General features: G+C 40.0%; 3 protein-coding genes across 3 annotated transcripts; 1 reads left to right on the top strand and 2 right to left on the bottom strand.

The window, feature by feature from the left end:
- Positions 1-3,003: 3,003 nt before the first annotated feature.
- On the bottom strand, positions 3,004-4,397 carry rcvrna (recoverin a; the record flags this gene model as incomplete). The annotated part of the gene is made up of 4 exons (XM_079177414.1): positions 3,004-3,122; positions 3,232-3,343; positions 3,880-4,268; positions 4,316-4,397. The coding sequence occupies 4 exons, from the start codon at positions 4,395-4,397 to the stop codon at positions 3,004-3,006; spliced, it is 702 nt and encodes a 233-aa protein (XP_079033540.1).
- Positions 4,398-8,532: 4,135 nt separating this feature from the next.
- On the top strand, positions 8,533-16,014 carry LOC306709670 (germ cell-specific gene 1-like protein; the record flags this gene model as incomplete). The annotated part of the gene is made up of 5 exons (XM_079177910.1): positions 8,533-8,836; positions 10,929-10,976; positions 12,358-12,510; positions 14,676-14,787; positions 15,711-16,014. 5 exons carry the CDS (start codon positions 8,533-8,535, stop codon positions 16,012-16,014), a joined length of 921 nt encoding a protein of 306 aa, XP_079034036.1.
- A 2,320-nt stretch (positions 16,015-18,334) lies between these two features.
- On the bottom strand, positions 18,335-19,808 carry LOC306709924 (protein NATD1-like). The gene is made up of 3 exons (XM_079178244.1): positions 19,617-19,808; positions 18,797-18,906; positions 18,335-18,723 (listed from the first exon to the last, which is right to left on the bottom strand). Exons 1-3 carry the CDS (start codon positions 19,765-19,767, stop codon positions 18,607-18,609), a joined length of 378 nt encoding a protein of 125 aa, XP_079034370.1. The 5' UTR covers positions 19,768-19,808; the 3' UTR covers positions 18,335-18,606.
- Positions 19,809-20,244: the final 436 nt, after the last annotated feature.

The following is a 20,244-nucleotide window of genomic DNA, read 5'->3' as shown; positions in this document are numbered from 1 at the left end:
TATATATATATATATGCTTACCTGCCTTATCACCAACATTCATAATGCGTAGAGTGCTTTACATTATTTTTGTGTTAAATGAAGAGAAGTCGTATTTCACACTTTCATGCGCAGGTTTAAATAGCATATCTGTCGTAGAGGTTTTATCAGTGAGTGTCAATGTTGTGCACTAAATGTAACAAAGTTATTACGTTCCAACTAAATGTCTCAACGGTTTCACGATGACGTAACAGTCGAGTTTACTGCCCCTCCCCCTCCCCCCCTTCCCGTGATTAACATTTTCATAACGTGCATTCAAATCCGATGTTCCCGATGTTTTACGAATGTTTGATCATAGGTGAACTCTGTCCAGACGGTGTGCTGTGGAATGCAGTGTCCAAAATAAATCTCCTCTCTGAAAAGATTTAATATCACGGTGTGTCGTTATGTAACTGTGTTCGGAGGCAGGAAGCCTTGTAGTTTAATCAGCTGAAACCTTTGATCTTTGGGTTTCCAAACGCTACTGGATCCAGTCCAGTCCAGATTGGAAGGACCAGTAAGACAGGTGGTCCCTGGTCTGGGGTGTATTGACCCGAAGCCAAAGAGGATGCAAAGCCAATCTTCCTGATGAAGACGCTTTACCTTCTGTGCTCTTCTTTATTTTAATTATTTTGACTCAACTATTTTAGTGTATTGCAAAGAGAAATCTCTTTTTTTTCTGCTCCAAATAATTTACATTTAATCCCGATAACAGTCAGTTTTTCAAATGTTTCTATGAGGACATACATTCAACACGTTCATAGGCCTCGAAGGAAACACACAAAGCATTAGAATACGAGACAGGTACCTTTTGAAAGACATTTATTATACATATATCTAGTATTCTATTCTTATATTATATACTACTTTTGTGCACACAAGACTTCATTTGAAACACCAAAACAATTTGGTTCACATGAGTAACGGTTTCCCAAGAGATTTGAAGATTTGCTTTAGGCCCAAATGATGTCTTTACACAGTGACACATTTTACATATAGCTGAGACTTTTCTGCAAATGTTTATATGAAACACGTGGTTGTCATGTTATATGTAAGTACATTTAAAGGTGAAAATATGCAAAAGTCAAGAAAATGCTCTTAGACCTCATGGGGTTAAAGGGATCATTCTTTTTTTTTTTAAATGGAGTTGTATGAGGTACGTAATCATGGTCAGGTGGCCATGAGCATCACCCAGTTAGAAGAAAGTGGGCGTATTTTAGACTCCATCAGTAAACATTGTAAACATGAGTTTATGGTCTCAAAGTTTTGGCTTCTTAAATACGTCCACATCAGAACATTGTTTCGCTCCCGGTCTGTTTCTCCAAACTCCATCTACTGTCAGTAATACACTGACTATGAAAACATACATTCAACCCCACTTAAAAACATCAGAACAATCTTTTTAAGTAATAATAATGATCTAAAACAGAACACAAAACGCTACAATATGAAAGTAAGAACAGGAGTTATCTTCCATTTGGCCAGTGTTTTGGCCAGTGTTTTCACTGACACATACATTCACTGACACATACATTATAATTGTAATACTTGTAGCTTGCCGAACGATATATATAACTAAAGTATTCTTCACTGTGCCAAGCCCACATTATCTTCACCACACACTTAAAGTAAAGGAGCGTGTTCGTCTCAGTTGACCTTCAGCTCTTAATAGGATCGGCTGATTCAGGCAGATTGTTAACCTGAGCCTAATTCCTCTCATAAGGAGCTCTCGTCCAGACTTTCTCACTATCAACCTAATGAATCAATTCCAAGTGTGACCAAACATTGCCGGTACGCTGCCAGACATGAGAGAGTAAATTGGCTGTCAAGGAAAGGCTGGCGAGTAAACCTAAAGAGGGGGGGGGGGGAGCAGTAAGAAACATAGGAGTACAACAGATACAAGTTGTAAATTGTGTCATTTTTTTATACTGATTATTAAATATTTGCACTGTCCTTACATAAAAAAACAATCTAAAGGGTGAAGGAAAAACACAATGTTTACACACAAAATATGTTCTTTGTTTCTTCTTCACTCCATTTGAGCTAATAAGCTAAAACATTTATGTTTAATTCAACACAAAAATGTGAATGAAAGTAGCTAAAATAATCACATGAATTCTAGAGGCAGCACATATTGCAGTTACTGCTACCCTGCTAGCTAGGCTAGTTAGCGCTTAGCCTGAGTAGTTTATCTGGTGATCATGTTTTCCCTATTTTCTTAAGATTTAGCTGTTGTCTGATTTATGTGGTTTAACAAATACACTACTAAGATTTCTTAGCACCAAAATAGTTGTTTCAACCAGGAAATAGGGGTAAATTAGCTTTGACTGAGGCTAGTTGGTAAGATAGCCACAACTAGCTTATTACCTTTGTGCTGGTTAGTCAATGACCTTACATACTTCTATTGAGCCAATCACAGGGCCAAACACACAAGGAAATATTAGATTGTTTCCTCCTCAGCTTTTTTGTCCATTTGAGCTATACATTCATGTTTAATTAAAGACAAAATATGTTATTTTAAAGTATCTTAGCCACATGAAATCACACAAATTTCCCTTGAGATGGCAGTTACGGCTACACTGCTAGTTAGCGTTTAGCTGGACCAGCTTATCTGTGATTTTTTCTCCATTATAAGATTTAGCCATTGTCTAATTTATTTGGAATAATACACTCAGTTACTAAGATGTTATAGGAAACGGGGTAAATTAGAAGGCTAGCAGATAGCCGTAACTAGCAGGAGTGCAGTCGTTGCAGTTTATTTATGCCTTTAATGCCGATTAAAGCAATCAAACATTGACCTAAAAAACATTGAGATACTTCATCCTAAAGGGCACAGAAAAAAATACTCTCTGGGTACAAAGACACAAATGCAGTACTGTCTGCCTGGTTGTTAGACCAAAAGAATACAACAAAAAAAGAGTGAAACATGGTTGAAGAGGACAAACAGAAAAACAAAAGTCCACAAGAAGTGGATTTTTCCACATGTTATTGCTTCTTCTCTTTCAGCTTGTCTTTAATTTTCTGAGGTTCATCATATTGTATCAACCGCAGGATGTCATTGTTGTCCATCACACCCTGAATGAATTCTCCCTCTGAGACTTTATCTAGGAAAGGATAAAAATGCAAATAAACAGCAAAAATAGAACAGCATCAAACACGTGGGCGAGGCTTTAAAGCAGCTGTTCAAAAGGGGGTTAATGAATTATGAGTTACCGTTTTCCTTCTTCCCGAAGAATTCCCAGACTTTCTCCGCCCTCTTCTCCGGCGTGTTTTCATCCTCGGGGAGGTTCTTCTGGTCGTTATCAGGAATCATGTTGAATATCGACTGCGTGAGAGTAATTTTTAAAACGTGTTTTTACAGTGCATGTATAGATTCATCATTAAATACACACAAAATAATTTAAATAATCTGCGTATTATGCGATGGTTCAGTCGGTGCCTGAAGAAATCTGAAAATAAATCAATCAACCATTTACTGGTTCGAACTTCTGAAATATGACAACTTGCTGCTTTTCTTTGCTTTGTATAAGTGTATATTTATTATTTTCTTAAAGTCTGTTATAATGGCAGTTTACACCACTAGGATTTATTTATCAATGACTCATTAAATTAATCACTTACTTACAATCTCTTTCCATTCCAGATATTTTTCAGGGAATAAAGGTGTAAAGAGCAAACATAAGGTGAAGAAAATATATAAATAAATCTAAATTATGGAACAATATACCATCTTGTTTTCAACGTTTAACCATGTTAAAGGCTTTTGGAAAGAGGCTGAATGGAAGTCTTACTGTAGGGATAAAGGAAATATATCAAATACTTCAGCTTGTGAGTAGCAACAAAAAAAAAAGGTCTAAGTACCCGAACAATCTCCAGTATTTCATTTTTGCTGATGGTTCCGTTCCCGTCCACGTCGTACAGGGCAAAGGCCCACTCCAGCTTCTGCAGAGTCTTCCCCCCGGATGTGAGGTGCAGAGCGACGATGTACTCCTTGAAGTCCAAAGTGCCGTCCGCGTTGGTGTCGAAACTCCTGAACACGTGCCGCGCGTAATCTGTGGGGTCCGCGTTTGGGAAGAAGCTGGCGTAGATGCCCTCAAACTGCTGCTTGCTGATCTTCCCGCCGGGACACTCCTTCAGGAAGGACTGGTACCAGGTGCAGAGCTCGGACTCTGAGTATTTCGTGTTGGACTTCAGCTCCTCCAGGAGCTCCTTCGACAAAGCGCTGCTCTTAGTATTCCCCATCCTGCAGACTTCTTCTTCTTCTTCTCTGTCCTCCTGTGTTCGGGGGTTTAAAAACCTCGGCGGCGCTCGTTGGAGTTCACTCTGCCTCGTATATCACCCTGGCTGGCCCTCAAGGTGCCAAATGAGATTATGGTCATCACCACCTAAATCCAGACAGCTGTCTTGGAAGATTAAGGGGATAAACCGCGTCACACCACTATGACACCTTTTTTTTTTGAAGACACAGTTAAATACTGGAGGTATAAACAGAGGATTAAACACAACAGGTGGCTAACACTTTAAAGGTCAACATCTGGGGACCCTAAACGCCCTTTTTGCCCTGTTATTGCTTGAACTACAATCCCATCTGCCATCCCTGGGCTTAATAACGCTCTGTGATATTGAATTACATCAGGCTACATGATTGGTAATAGCAGTATCAAGCTATCAAGAGTACCCAGGTGGCAATACGATGAATAATGTTCAGCTTTAAGGGTTATTTTTGAATCCACATGAACTGAAAAGCACTTTAAAAGGAAAAAAAACAAACAATTGCTTGATTCAAGATGATCACAGTCACAACAACTGTTTTTATTTGCACCGTACTGTAGATGAAAGTTGTTTGACAAGTGAACAATTTGGCTATTTTCTGAATATAAAGGGAGTTCCCCAAGGATCTATATGGGTCCTGTCCTGTTTACGTTACACATACAGTTACATTGTAACACACTCGGTTACGTAGCGGCCGTCTCTACGCCGATGACACGATCTTTTATTGTAATGCTCAAACTAGAAACCTAGCTATTGCAGCTTTCTTTTAACAATCTCCAACAGAGCACTGACATTTTAAACTTTAAGCTCCTAAGTAGCGCAACTGGATTGATGATAAGCTTTTTTACGATTACGTATGTTAGTTGGAAGTCATTTCTTTTATCACTGCGACCTACTACGGTAATGTTTTATTGGTCATTTTTTATTTCTTTATCTAGATCCATCAGACTGACAGTGAATCCAGGTTTTGTAGAGCAGTAGACAGTGGCATTAGATAGTAACAGGACAGTGACATTAGATAGTAACAGGGCAGTGGCATTAGATAGTAACAGGGCAGTGGCATTAGATAGTAACAGGGCAGTGGCATTAGATAGTAACAGGACAGTGACATTAGATAGTAACAGGGCAGTGGCATTAGATAGTAACAGGGCAGTGGCATTAGATAGTAACAGGGCAGTGGCATTAGATAGTAACAGGGCAGTGGCATTAGATAGTAACAGGGCAGTGGCATTAGATAGTAACAGGACAGTGACATTAGATAGTAACAGGACAGTGGCATTAGATAGTAACAGGGCAGTGGCATTAGAGAGTAACAGGACAGTGACATTAGATAGTAACAGGACAGTGACATTAGATAGTAACAGGACAGTGGCATTAGATAGTAACAGGGCAGTGGCATTAGATAGTAACAGGACAGTGACATTAGATAGTAACAGGACAGTGGCATTAGATAGTAACAGGACAGTGACATTAGATAGTAACAGGGCAGTGACATTAGATAGTAACAGGGCAGTGGCATTAGATAGTAACAGGGCAGTGGCATTAGATAGTAACAGGGCAGTGGCATTAGATAGTAACAGGACAGTGGCATTAGATAGTAACAGGACAGTGACATTAGATAGTAACAGGGCAGTGACATTAGATAGTAACAGGGCAGTGGCATTAGATAGTAACAGGGCAGTGGCATTAGATAGTAACAGGGCAGTGGCATTAGATAGTAACAGGGCAGTGGCATTAGATAGCAGTGACACAGCAGAAAGGGATTCAAACAAGGCCGGTTTGAACGCTGGGGGTTGTGGTGAATCCCTTCTGGTAGTGGGCTGCTCCTGCACAATAAATGGGATCAGATTATCTGTCTCCAGTGTAATAGTCTCAGGCCAGATTACAAGACCATCTGCTGCAGTGGCGCCGAAACCACAGCGAGTGAAGGCAATTAATGAATTGGGATGAGTGGACTGTGCTGTGTAAGTGTTGAGTGTCGAGTGAATGGATATTGTTCTTTTTTTGTCTACGTTTGGAGCATCTATCTGAAATATCTCCCTTTTGCCAAATCAGATTATAAAAAAACCCAAATCAGTCTTTAGTCTTTCATCATATCATCATGTCCTTTTACACAATCACATAACATTTAGGTTTTGTTATTAAAATGCACAGAATGTGGAGCATCTCTGTGTCAGGGGAAAGGCTCACATCTGTTGGTCGTAAACTCTGACATTACGGCTTTTACTCAGAATGAGTTCCCCCCCGGCAGGTATTTATTATGTAAGAAAGGGAGGAGTCTTGGAAATAGTCACTGAACAACAGGCTTACTACTTCATCAAGTGTAATGCTGGACTTATTCTTCCCGTGTTTACATTTGTATTACATGGAAGACTAATGTTCAGAATAATCTCTTTGTGTTTTGGGGAATTACTCGGTGAGATGCTGGCTACGAATCAAAGTACTGCCCTAAAGTTTAATTAAAGATGAATTTACCTGAGAATGAATCAACATTTACGGATGCAAATACTTTTCTTGCAAAGAGTCTAAAAGCTTTTCTGTATGTTCACACACATCAGACCTACATACATATTTCTGAATAGTGGGAGCTATTTTGAACTCTACAAGAAAAAAACATAACAAACATAACTGATGAGTGAAGCCGATACGTAAAACTTGCATTCTCTCTACTGACCATCAGGGGGCGATTCCTCCGGTTGCAGAAAATTAAGTCTGATTGTATGGAAGCAGTAAACATTGTAAACATGAGTTTATGGTCTCAATCTCTAGTTTCAAGTCTTCTTCAATACAGCATGATGTTCATTTAGAAAGTTATGGTCCATTTAGACAGCACCACTACGTCACTCCTCCGCAGTCCAAATATGGTAACTTCCGTTCATCCGTTGCATAAAAAACAAGATGGCCTCCGATTCTGCCGAGTGAAGCCGATACGGAACTGTCCTGAAACTTGCATTCTCTCTAATGTCCACCAGGGGGCGACTCCTCTGGTTGTATAGAAGTCTATGAGAAAATGACTCTACTTCTCTCTTGATTTATTACCTCAGTAAACATTGTAAACATGAGTTTATGGTCTCAATCTCTAGTTTCAAGTCTTCTTCAATACAGCATGATGTTCATTTAGTAATAGAGTCAAATAGACTATAAAGCAGGGGATGCTTTAGGGCGGGGCTACTGTGATTGACAGGTCTCTACCAGAGACGTATACGGCGTCTCTACATCACTCCTCCGCATTCCAAAGATGGTAACTTTCGTTCACTGGTTGCCCAAAAAACAACATGGCGACGGCCGTAATCCAAGATGGTGAATGCGAAATCGCCAAACTCAAGGCTTCAAAACATCAGTCCACAAACCAATGAGTGACGTCACGATGACTACGTCCACTTCTTATATACAGTCTGTGGCTCAAACCAAAGGTGACACGTTTGTTACTGAAAGTATGAGCTGCAGAATCTCATGAACAAGTTTAATGTTGAGATGGAAAATCATGGAGAGGAAAAAACAAAATGAATCACAGTAAAGACGGCAGATGTTTGTTTGTTTTTTGCAAACATCTGTCATCCTTCCCTTACTTTCTGCAAGTAATTTGTCTTTATTTGCACGGCGTAACCCACATCAGCGGGCTTTTTCGACATGAGCAGATTTATCCTGCATGCGCCCACATTATGGATGGATTTTCATGTGCGACTGTACACATTATGTCACGGCTCACCGGCTGGGAAACAGGCACTCGATCTTACGTCTGCGGCTGCCATGAGAGGCGCTTCGACATTAAAGGCAGGAGAAATCTGGGAAATGTAAATTTGGGTCCTGGATTATAATCTAAGCTCATAGTAATCTATTTTCTATTTATTTTTTTCATGACTCTGCTCAAAGGAAATCTGGAACATAATTTGCCATTTGTAATGGATAATAATGCAGGAAAAGATTTGTAGAAGGGGAGGAGCGAGGATGGGGCTGGACGAGCAGTGAAGAGCGAAAGAGTTCAAATGAAGCCGAGAAAAGCAAAGAGTGCCATGGGTTTCTATTGTTTCTGTGGAAGTGGAGAGAATAATGAATCCCTTAAATCAAGGTGGTAGCACATCATTAGAGCCGGCGGAGGGATGCGCAGAATTCTCACCCAAAGAGCCCCAACGAGATTATGAAGATTTGACACATCTGCTGGGAGGCGAAACACGGCGGCTACATATCGAAAGCCGGGATTAGTTGCCTTTTCATTTCGTCTCCTCGGGCCTGGCCTCGACCATGAGGCTAGAGCGCGGGCGGAGGGCTTCTCTGGCGCTCACCCTCAACTTTGTGGCGTTTGCCTTTGCCTTATCGGCGGTGACCACCAGCTACTGGTGCGAGGGGACCAGGAAGGTGCCCAAACCGTTCTGCACGGGCCCGCCGCTGAAGGTGAAGCAGTGGTTCTGCATCCGCTTCAACAGCTCCAACATCAACGACAGCCGGCTGGTGCAGTACATCTTCGAGAGCGGAGAGGAGAAGTTTCTCCTGAGGAAGTTCCACGCGGGAATATTTTTCTCCTGCGAGCAGGCCGCCGACATGAACGGTGAGCCTGACCAAAGACCCCTCGGGTTCAGCTAGAGGTGTTCAAAAAACAGGAAGTGATGTCAGATGACTCTTTAGTCGAGCTGCAGGTTAATGAGAGTAATCGCAGAGTCCGTCTAGTCATTGGTGAATACACTAGAATATGTTTTATTCACTTTATTTATGTACCTCGAAAGGCCTTTTATGTGTATTTTAAATCAACAAAATAATGAATCAGACTCACAGCTGTGTTTTCTACCATGCATGTGAGGTAAGGACAGATTAAAGGTGCTAACGAATGCATGGAAAGTCAAAGATCTACCAGGATTAACCAGGACTCTATCATCATTAAATATCATCAACCAGAACATGAAACTTAATCATTTGACCTGGAAACAATAACGGCAGGTAAAGAGGCTCCAGAACAAATCAACTTGAAGTTTAGGTCTTAAGAACTGAGATATTTTACTTTGTAAAAGTAGCAATTTAAAATGTTTACTGAGGTAAGAGTACAAAAGTACTAGCCCAAAATATAGTTGAAATACTGAAATAAAAGCACTAGATTTGCAGAATGACCAATTTCAAAATAATATATATTATTATAGTTATTGAATTAGTGAAGCATTAATGTTGCAGCTGGTAAAGGAGAAGCTTTACCTTCTTTATGTAATGCTGGGTGGGTTAATCCATAATTACACATCATAGTTTATTAGTTTATCGTATTTTGTATCACTAACTCGTCCACCATGTACAGGAGAGAACCTGTCAAATAAAAGTAGTAGAATGAAAGTAATATTTGCCTCTGAGATGTAGTAAAAAGAAACATACATTAGAAATACTCAAGTCAAGTAAAAGCTTCTCAAAATTGCACGAAAGTACAGTATTTTAGTAAATGTAGTTTCCACCGCTGTCTGTAGCTTTATGTTTGTGTTACTGGATGAATGACTGCAGCTTTTTTCAGTTTAGAAAGTTGCTTTAAGAACTTTTTCATCACGAGAGGGCGGTGAAATTGTTGATTGGAGTCCTTAAAAACGTTGTTTCACACCTTAGTTTGTTTTTAATGACTTTAAATATTCATGACTAAAGAAGCGACAACCTGTTTTTGGAAAATACATCATAAATTATCGTTCATTAAGAGTTTAACGCTCAGAAACTTGAGTCAAATGATGCTTCATCCTGATTGGTTGAAAACAGCTGATGTGCCTTTAAACATTTCACTTAACAATGCCGGAAAGTAAAAGTAAAAACCTCCACAAAGTCTGTGTAATTCTGAGCACTGTGTAGGTGAACGTGTCCACATTGTCTCAGGAAGTGGGATTAATGTCAGTATGCAGAAAACAATGCAGCCACCTTTCTCAGCACTCTGAGTATTTGTAAGATTCTGTTTTCTCAACATTACCAGCAGAGCTCCTGTGAGCCACAACCGGATTAAAACCATTTCTCTTAGCGTTGCATGCAAGCCGTCCCATCTGTTTTCATAAGCTGTAATAATAACACGGAGTATACAATAAGTTTCAGGAATCGCAAGCAATTTAAAGACAAATGGTTTGATGTGCCGACTTCCACCGACAACAATTATTGTTCGTCAGTTTCTCAGGAAGGCAAATTGAAAACTAACTAAGAGAATAATTTGATGGTTTAATCAATTCAGATCTCCAGCCGGGATCTGAAATTATTGGAATTATGCAGAATATATTAAGCTTTAAACTCGATTTGCCTTGAAAAGCAGGTTTAGTTCGTACAATAGAGTATTAAGGCCGCTGTTAAAAGAAAAGAAAAAATAATATTTCCAGAAAAAAAGTCATAATGTTTCCTGAAAAAGAAATCAGAATGAAGTGAGTTAATTTGAGAGAAAAGGGATGTTTGTCATTCTTAGATTAGGTTCATTTGATTACAAAAACATTTGCTGACCACACAACAGACTACAGTTACTATTCTTACCATTAAAAGTCTTGTTTTTGATCTGTAAAACTACATCAATTTGTATACTTTAAATTAATTAATTTCAAGGAAAGTCCTTTTTACCATCATGTATCATCAAATTACAATGACTCTTGTCACTTCATTATAAAACAATTACATTCATTTGACTGTATTCTTTCCTTTGATAACAGGATTTGACTGTCGAGACTTCTCAGAGATCGCACCAGAACATGAAAGAGGTAAAATGCTGGAAGTCTGATATTTTTAACAATGACTTTATGTTTCGTTTGAAGGTTTTGAGAGCAGGACAATTGTGTGATGCATTTCTGAACACATGTAACATTATTGATGTTTCACTACAAACATGGCGACCTAAATCTCAAAAGTTCAACATTTTTAGTGTCAACCATCAAAATTAGACGAGATTACTTGCCCATTACAAATATTTTAAATGATGACATAAAAGTTAAATTAACGTCTGCAGTTGAATCATCATAATAAAAGATTACTACAACTATTACAATTCCCATGGTGCATTTCCACAAGAAACATCCAATCACTGAGCTTTAAAGTGTTTTGTCAGCATAGAAGTGTCTTGAATTTGCTGACACTCTGATTTATGGCCTATCGTACGATATGATACGATACTGTATGATGTAGGATTTAGATGGATGGATGGACGGACGGACAGACGATGGATGGACAGAAAGACAGATGATGGATGGATGAAGTAGGATGGACGGACGGACGGACGGACGAATGAATGGATGATAGATGGATGGATGATGGATGGTTGGAGAGATGAATGGACGGACGGACGGATGGATGAGCAGATGGATTATGATGGATGGATGGATGGCGAGATGGATGGATGGCTGAGCAGATGGATGGATGATGATGGATGGATGGAGAGATGATGGACAGATGGATGAGTGGGTGGATGATAATGGATGGATGATGGATGTTGGAGAGATGAATGGACGGACGGACGGATGGATGAGCAGATGGATTATGATGGATGGATGGATGAGCGGATGGATGGATGATGATGGATGGATGATGATGGATGGATGATGATGGATGGATGGACAGATGGATGAGTGGATGGATGATAATGGATGGACGGACAGACAGAAAGATGATGGGTGATGGATGATGATGATGGATGGATGGATGGACAAGTTTTAACATAAGAGTAAAAGAGTCTACACGTGTGCAAATTGCAAATGGCTAAAGGAATGTAATTAGCAGATGTTTTGCCCTGTGCCAGATCTTAAAGTAAATGTAATTGTACATCCAGTTAGTGAGTCAGCATCATCTAGTCTAGAAAAAGAATCATATAACATACAATAACAACAACATAAACCCGAAAGAACACCTTCACTGTGCTGTGAGATCTCAGCTTTACAAGCACGATATGAATAAATAGCATCAGCAGCTGCCCTGATTGTATTCATCCATCTGGTCTCAGACGACCAGATTCAGATCTCCAGACCTAAAAGGAGCAGACCTGTTGTCCCCACATGACCTCAGTGGGATTATTCATCAGTGACAGGGTATTATGAGGACAACAAGACCCAATTCTAACCCTCCCCTCCTCCGTTTGTTTTGTGTTCACAGGGGTTTTGTGGTTGTGTATCGTGGCTGAGAGTCTGTACCTCACCCTGCTCTTCGCAGGCGGGGCTCTGATGACCCTGGAGCAGTGTCCCTGCTTCAGCATCATGAACAAGCTGAAGCTCAGTGCCTTCGCTGCCGTGTGCACCGCCCTCTCAGGTAACGCTGCTGTTTGCTTTTCAGTCTATCCGAGTGAGTTGTGACCAGGCGGTAAACCTCCGGTTCTGCCAAGTAAAGCCGATGCGGAAGTGTCTTACAACTTGCATTCTCACTAATGTCCATCAGGGGGCGACTCCTCTGGATGTATAGAAGTCTATGAGAAAATGACTCTACTTCTCTCTTGATTTATTACCTCAGTAAACATTGTAAACATGAGTTTATGGTCTCAATCTCTAGTTTCAAGTCTTCTTCAATACAACGTGATGTTCATTTAGTAAAACAGAAACTGAGGAAAAGCTATTATAAAAAATATTTGAAATAAAGCAAAGTTAAGCTAAACTAAAACAAATAATTAGAAAGCTAAATGAATAAAGTCAAAAAGATAAAGATAGTTTAAAAATTAAGAAAGATTAAAAAAAGATTAAAAATAGTGTTTGAAAACACTCGCAATAAAGCATTATTCTCATCTTGGTGTTACTTGACATAGTTTATTTTTGACTGTGGAATTGGCTCTGTTGCCCCCTTGTGGCCGTTTGGGGATAAACAACTTTTTTTTTTTTAATTTAAAAAACTTTTTACATACATACACAAACATTTTAAGTGTTTGTGAAGACATATTTCATATTAATGAAAAAGTCTCTGCACAGCTGAATGTGTGACAGGTGTTTCACATGTCTCACTAATGTGTCGATTATTTTCACAATTAATTGATTAGTTGTTTTATTTGTTAAATGTCAGAAAATGGTGATGGAAGCAGAGAATTTTTACATTTTTACTTACAAAATTAATAATACTGATAGATACATTTCAAAATAGTTGCCAATATATATTTATAATATATGTATATATAAAACAACATACATATTTATAAAAAAATTACATATACATATATATATATATATATTTATAAAAAAATACATGTATTTATAAATATATACAGAGAGAGAGAGAGAAAGAGAGAGAAGCTGCATATAGTTGTTAACAAATACCTAAATAAACACTTGTATCTGCCACATTATAGTGTGTTAAAAACCATCCATTAGGTGTCTTTAGACTGCTTATGAATGCTAAATAGTAAAGAGAGTAAACAGTGCTGCCGTTACTGTATTTTCGGAGGAGATGACTGTAAATGAGTCGGAGCAGGGCAGCAGGTCAGTCAGCAGCAAACACAGAGCGGCGTCCTGCGTCCGCTCACTACCTCGGAGGATTTGTGGACTAATCCGATTGGAGCCGGGGCAGCGGTTTTGGGCTGTGCCAAGACCTGCCCAGAGGAGCTCCCTCTACCCCCCCCCCCCCCCCCCCCCCCCCCCCCCCCCCCCCTCCCCTCCATTCATCCATCCATCCCCTTGACTCCCATCCCCCTCTGTTGTTACGAGTTAATCCCAAGAAAAGCAGCTGTGGAGAGGCAGGCTGCTGGATGAGTGAGGATCCAGGATATAACAGAGATAAGAGAGAGGCGAGTTCACCTCAACCAGAGTCCGTCTGAATGCATCGCACGTCCCAGTGCAACACAGTTTAACTGTCACTAAATATGTGTTCCTTAAAGATCTCATCTTACATTTCATCTGCAACAACCGTTTGGTACATATCAACACTGTATAAAAGTCATAATTTGCATGCATTCTCTCTAATGTCCAGCAGGGGGCGACTCCTCTGGTTGTATAGAAGTCTATGAGAAAATGACTCTACTTCTCTCTTGATTTATTACCTCAGTAAACATTGTAAACATGAGTTTATGGTCTCAATCTCTAGTTTCAAGTCTTCTTCAATACAGCATGATGTTCATTTAGTAAATGATGGTCCATTTAGAGTCAAACAGACCATAAAGCAGGGTATGCTTTAGGGCGGGGCTACACAGTGATCGACAGGCCGCTGCCGCTACCAAAGACGAATACGTCGTCTCTCAACAAGCCGCATAGAATGTGTTTAGATTAAGTGTTTCCCATCATGCATTGTGTTTAGCTTAGCTCTCCATCCTTTTTTCTACCCGTCTGACTTTGTAGTTTGACTTTTCATGCCTGTAATGTTGAGTCTTGGCGATCAGGAAGACTGAAAACAGTGTAATTCATTAATCAATATTCTGTTCAATCCACTCATTACTAAAGTAATAAGTCATATGTGTATATTACTTCATCTTACTCACTGATTTGCTCTTGCTCTCTCAGGCCTTTGTGGGATGGTGGCCCACATGATGTTCACCACCATATTCCAGCTGGCTGTCGCTATGGGACCAGAAGACTGGAGGCCCAAGACCTGGGACTACAGCTGGTCTTATGTGTAAGCTCTTTTTAACGCCACTGGAACACGTGTATATATATATATATATATGTATTGTTTGTAAAGTTTGGATCAGCTGTTATATTCTGTTCTGTACATTTCTGGTCGAGCTGGTTTCATCCAGCGTTTCGTAACAATACAGACGAAAAATAAAGCGCCATAATTCATAGTTATCCCGCGTAATCATGAACGAGGAAGTAAAGAGGCCGCTAAAGCACACAAAGACGGGTGGATGGAAGGTGGATGAGTCCAACAAACTGCACACTTTTAGCCAGTAGATCGCAGTTTGTTCCCCGTGTGAAACGGGAAGTCAACGTTGATTTATTTTCACGTAACTTGAGTAGTTCAGTGACAGTAACTTCTGTATTTATTTGAACCCAAACATCAATCTTTTCCTATACCAACCTAAGTAGTTTTGTTGCCTCAACCTAACTCAGTTATTTCCTGTGAAGACGGAAGTTTATTTTGAAAAGCCTGTATGCATGTAAGGAGTGTAAATGTACACGTGTTGCTGGACTTTAGAAGGAAAACGAAAGAGAAAAATGAAGAGAAACGTGTAAGATATCATAGATATCAAGATATCAAGTCCACGCCAGTCTCTCCTCTTTGTTTAAAAAATATGTAAATGATCGACTCTGTCTGGTCGTCAATGGTCGTCCAGTTTATGGCCACAGACGTCTCCTGCTCAGTGGGTTCTTCCCTACAGTAACAACCATCTTAACAGACATAAAAACAGTATAATTCAGACATTAAATGTTTTATTGACATCTGACTGGAGAGTCAAGCTTTGGTGGCAGGAGATTCATAACTTTTGAACGGTGGTTTTGTCTTTTTAATTTCTGATAGAAACGTTCAGAAAAAGACGCATTCCTGTCTATTTGGTTAGAGTTCTTACGTTTCCTGTTTTTGAAACCTCTCCTCAGCTTAGCGTGGGGCTCTTTTGGCACCTGCATGGGCTCTGCGGTGACGGCGCTCAACAGGTACACAAAGACCATCGTGGAGTTTAAATACAAGCGGCGGAACATCGCGAAGAGCCTGATGATCAAGCAGAAGATGCTGGAGCAGGACCTCCCCGACCAGATGTGGGACATGTACCTCACCGCTGTTCCCGCCGGCGCCGAGGCTCAGCTAGAGCTGCCGGTCAACGGCCACAAACCCTCCACAGGAACAACGTATGTGGTGGAGATGGACGGTGAACCAGAACCACAAGGAGAGGTGTATTGTTGAAAATGAAGTCTCTGCCTCCGTGACCCACTGGAACAGTTTTCAGGCTGATTTCCTGGACCCAGATTGGGATTTAAATTTCTAATACAGGAGACATATTTGTTTGTTGCCACGGATTCTTTCTTTTTTTTTCCGGAAAATAATGTAACATGGTCGGCTTTGACACAACATGTATTTCATCAAATCTTTCCGTGTGATATTATTTGTGGGAGGAAGCGGGCTGCAATTTCGACTCCTTCCCACTAATCTGAGGAAAGCTGCAGGATGTGCAGGCTGCTGCAGCTGCAGGTCCTTTATGTGTCGTGTTGGGATGTTTCCACTTCAAAGATCCGTCGCTGTTTTGGCCTTTTTCTCAACTCAAGTTGCATGAAAATGTTGCTCTTGTGTTGCTCTCTGGGACGACGTTTGGTCACCTGCTCATTAAGACGAGCAATGGCTCTCAGTAGGAACATTACTGTAAAGGGACGACTGAGCATCGGCACAAAGGCCCAAACGGACAGTAAACGGTTGTTGATGAAGAGTCAATCAAACGACTTCATATAGACACAAATACAGACACTAAATGACCACAAAGAAACACTAAATGACCACAAAGAGACACGAAATTACCACGAGACACAAAATGAACAAAATGACTGCTAGGCGTAAAACTCAAAGACAAAAACACACAAAATGCCTCCAGAGACCCAAAAAGAAGACCACAAGAAGATGCAAACACCCACAAAGGCACTCAAAATTACCATAAACAAGGAAAATGACCACAGACGCTCAAAATACCACAAACAGACGCAACACAACCACAAAATTTCCACAAAAACACACTGAAAACTACTACAAAATACGACACAGAAGTACCCTCCAACCATACAAGTCCATTGTCTAATAATCCGTTCATGTGAAGCCATTCTACGTCTGAGGAGAGAGATTATTCTCGTCGGCTAAAAGCACATCCGTGTCTTTAGCCGACCACGCTGGGAGCGTTGGTCTTTCAGGAGCAGATGGGAGGAGCCGACGGTTCATCACACGGCTCATATAGAGCCGAGAGGATCAGCCGATGCTCGTTTGCTGTATTGATGACCTCTACTTGGCCCGAAGCGTTCCGCCGTGTGTTCGTATGTAAGGACATCTGCAAATGTGTGGCTCGAGAGACAAGAGTTAAAAAGCTTCTTTTATACTTTTGATGGTGACAAAAACACGCAAAATAACCACAAATACCCAACAGACGACCAAAACAACTTAAAAAAGATTCAAAACACCCACAAAAGTACACAAAGACACAAACAACAACACAACGAATAGACACGGAATGATTGCAAGGCGTAAAACACAATGACAAAAACACACAAAATGCCCACAGAGACCCCAAAAGAAGACCATAGAAAGATGCAAAACACCAACAAAGAGACGGAAAATGACCACAGACACACAAAATACCACAAACAGATGCAACACACCCACAAAAAGACAGACAATAGCACAAAACAACCACAAAATGACCACAAAGACACTGAAAAACACTACAAATTGACACAAAACTACCACAAGATGTAAAACACAATGACAAAAAACACACAAAGACCCAAAAGACGACCACAAAAAGATGCAATACTCCAACATAGGCACACAAATACCGCAAAGGATACAACATGACCACAAAGACACCGAAAAATACTACAAATGGACCCAAAACTACCACAAAATGACCACAGGACATAAAGCACAACACAGATACAAACACCCCAAAGGACAAATAACACCCTCAACAAAAAGCTTTTTATAAATATACCTTTGATGGTGATATGTTAACAAAACGCCTGCATGTGGTTGATTTTTAAACATCATTAATTTATCGTGCGTCCGCGCTTTAGTTCTGTCATTGACTGAGTTTACTTGTTCAAACAAACAAACATCGACTCGACCAACAAGAGGAGTGAAGAACGTTTCTCTGACGGACTAAAACTAGAATCAACCAGAAGGATTGTTTGTATTTGCAGCACAGGAATCATTTCTGCTCCGTTTGATCTCATAGTTTACTCGTCATTAAATGAAACATGAATACTTTTCAACTGAGGAACAAAAACTGAAATAAAACCTTGATGATGAGTGACGTCTGTTGAATGTGTTGCTGATCTCTTCATCGTTTCTTCTTGCTGCTGCTGCAAGTGATCTCATTAGATGTTTATATACTGTATATATATATATATATATATATCACAAAGTAAACCCACCCCTCCGGATATCAATACTCAGAGAAGACATTTTCAAAAATTAGCATTTTAATTGTCAACAAATACGTCTTAGAAAGACAAAGATTTGTAGTGTTTCTTCAAGTATGCAGACATGATCAATAATCAAACATTATGTTGATAAACATGTGAATAATGAATAAATATTTATATTTATTTGAAAATATAAACACAGTGATTACAGACAAACATCTTCAAACCCAGAATTCCTTTCAGGGAGATTTGTTCCGTAACTTTATTCATAATTACGTTGAATTAAAAGCTTGTTCTGTTATGAATTATATGTGTCTTGATCCATTGACGCGTGAGGTTGTTGTTGATTTGAGGTAGAATCTCATCTGTTCTTCAGTCAAGTGATGACACGTTGTTCATAACGCTGTCGCGGGTTCTCCTCGATGTATTTCTTTATATACCAGCAGGAGACATGAGCCTTGAGGTTCTCCTCAACCAGGAAGTCCATGGCAGCCTGTAAGAGGAGCGTTTAATACACGAAGAACAAGCGTTTCAACGCCGACTGACGCGTAGTGAGTTTAACTGACCTGAGACAGAAGAGCAGCAACACCTTGGCCCCTGAAGGTCTCCGGAACAAAGGTTGACATGAGATCCACCTCCTTCTCCCCGGTGAACCTGTAGAGCAGCACGGCACAGTCTGTGGAGAGAGGAAGAACATTTAAAATGACTGGGTTCTAAATAACCACAGCTCATTATGGGAATCACAGGCAACGAGGGCCCCAGGATGAGCTAATTAAACTTGTAAAAATCAAACATTTTACTTTGAATTATACAAGTATTTATTGCATTAACTCGTGTTTTCTAATGAGGGAGCAGTTGCCACATCTTTTGTTTAAATATAATGGGGGTGAGGGACATTGAGTGGAAGTTAAATGGCCCTAGATTAACCATTTAACAGACATTTTGAACAAAACCAAGCTCCCTTCAACAATACCTGTATTTAAGTGGGCCCTATGTGTCTGTTACTACTGTGCTGCTGTGGCCAACTAGCCAGAAATGTCCTGAAAGGTGTTACTTTTGCTTGTAATATGTGCGCCGAACGGTTTGGCGGATAGTAACAAATTGTATTAAGAACAGTTCATTCACATCGTTTGAGGAGCGTGTGCACAACGTGAAGTCAAATTAAATCTTACGAATTTTAAACGAAGTTTCGCTCAGAGTTCTCAACGTACAAAAACGACGCTGTAAATATTTGAGCAAAATCTAAATATACGTCCGTAAAGAAACAGCCGTTTATTGTAAAAAGTAAATTATTTTATCGGACAGACTTGGCCGCATGTGGACCCCGGGCTCTCCTTCAGGATCTCCCCCGTTACCGGCGCGCCCAGCCCGGCTCCCTCAGCTTACCAGCCCCGCTGTCCGGAGAGACGGTGAAGCGCCGGTTCTGTCGGTCGTGTTCCACCGTTAAACTGCCGCCGGAGCTCAACGCACTGAAGGCGGCAGGATGAGGCAGTCGGAGAGTCACCGCAGTGAGTCTGGAGAATACTTTAAAGGCCATTTATACATGAAAAAGACACGTAATACTAGTACAGTGGAAGGTAGTAGTAGTTATACAGACTGACCACCAGGGGGCGCCTTCGCTCTCAAGACAATGATTAACTTCTTTATCACCTCTTTTTTTTACCTCTACAGTAAAACGAGTTTAATTATTTTAAAATGTGATTAAATGATGAAACATTTTAGAAATTAGGTGCGGTTTTTTAAATTTCACTATAACTTAATTTACAGTTTTGTAATTTCTGAATGATTTCCTAAGAAACCTTCTAGAAAGATCTACATAATTTGGTATTAATTTAAGAAAAAACACAACAAAAGAAAATTCAATAATACCCTTCTACCTGTTTACAGGCAAGCCTACAATTCAACATATATGGAGAGTAACTATAAATGAATATTTAATTTAATTGAATTAAGCTTTTCTTTAAAAAAAATCTATTTAATTAGTGTCAAATTAAATGTTTATTTCCGGAAAATC

The sequence above is a fragment of the Pholis gunnellus genome (genome assembly GCF_910591455.1).
Source record: "Pholis gunnellus genome assembly, chromosome: 17".
In the NCBI taxonomy this organism is placed as follows: domain Eukaryota; kingdom Metazoa; phylum Chordata; class Actinopteri; order Perciformes; family Pholidae; genus Pholis; species Pholis gunnellus.
This window is presented reverse-complemented; position numbering and strand designations above follow the sequence as displayed.

What these genes read in the sequence shown, in the direction of transcription:
- LOC306709924 (XM_079178244.1), bottom strand. Translation starts at nt 19,767, where the DNA reads ATGGCCTTTAAAGTATTCTCCAGACTCACTGCGGTGACTCTCCGACTG. An exon ending in CTCTCCGGACAGCGGGGCTG is followed by an intron (nt 18,907 to 19,616) that starts GTAAGCTGAGGG and finishes CTCTCTCCACAG; the next exon opens with ACTGTGCCGTGCTGCTCTAC. An exon ending in TTGCTGCTCTTCTGTCTCAG is followed by an intron (nt 18,724 to 18,796) that starts GTCAGTTAAACT and finishes CTCCTCTTACAG; the next exon opens with GCTGCCATGGACTTCCTGGT.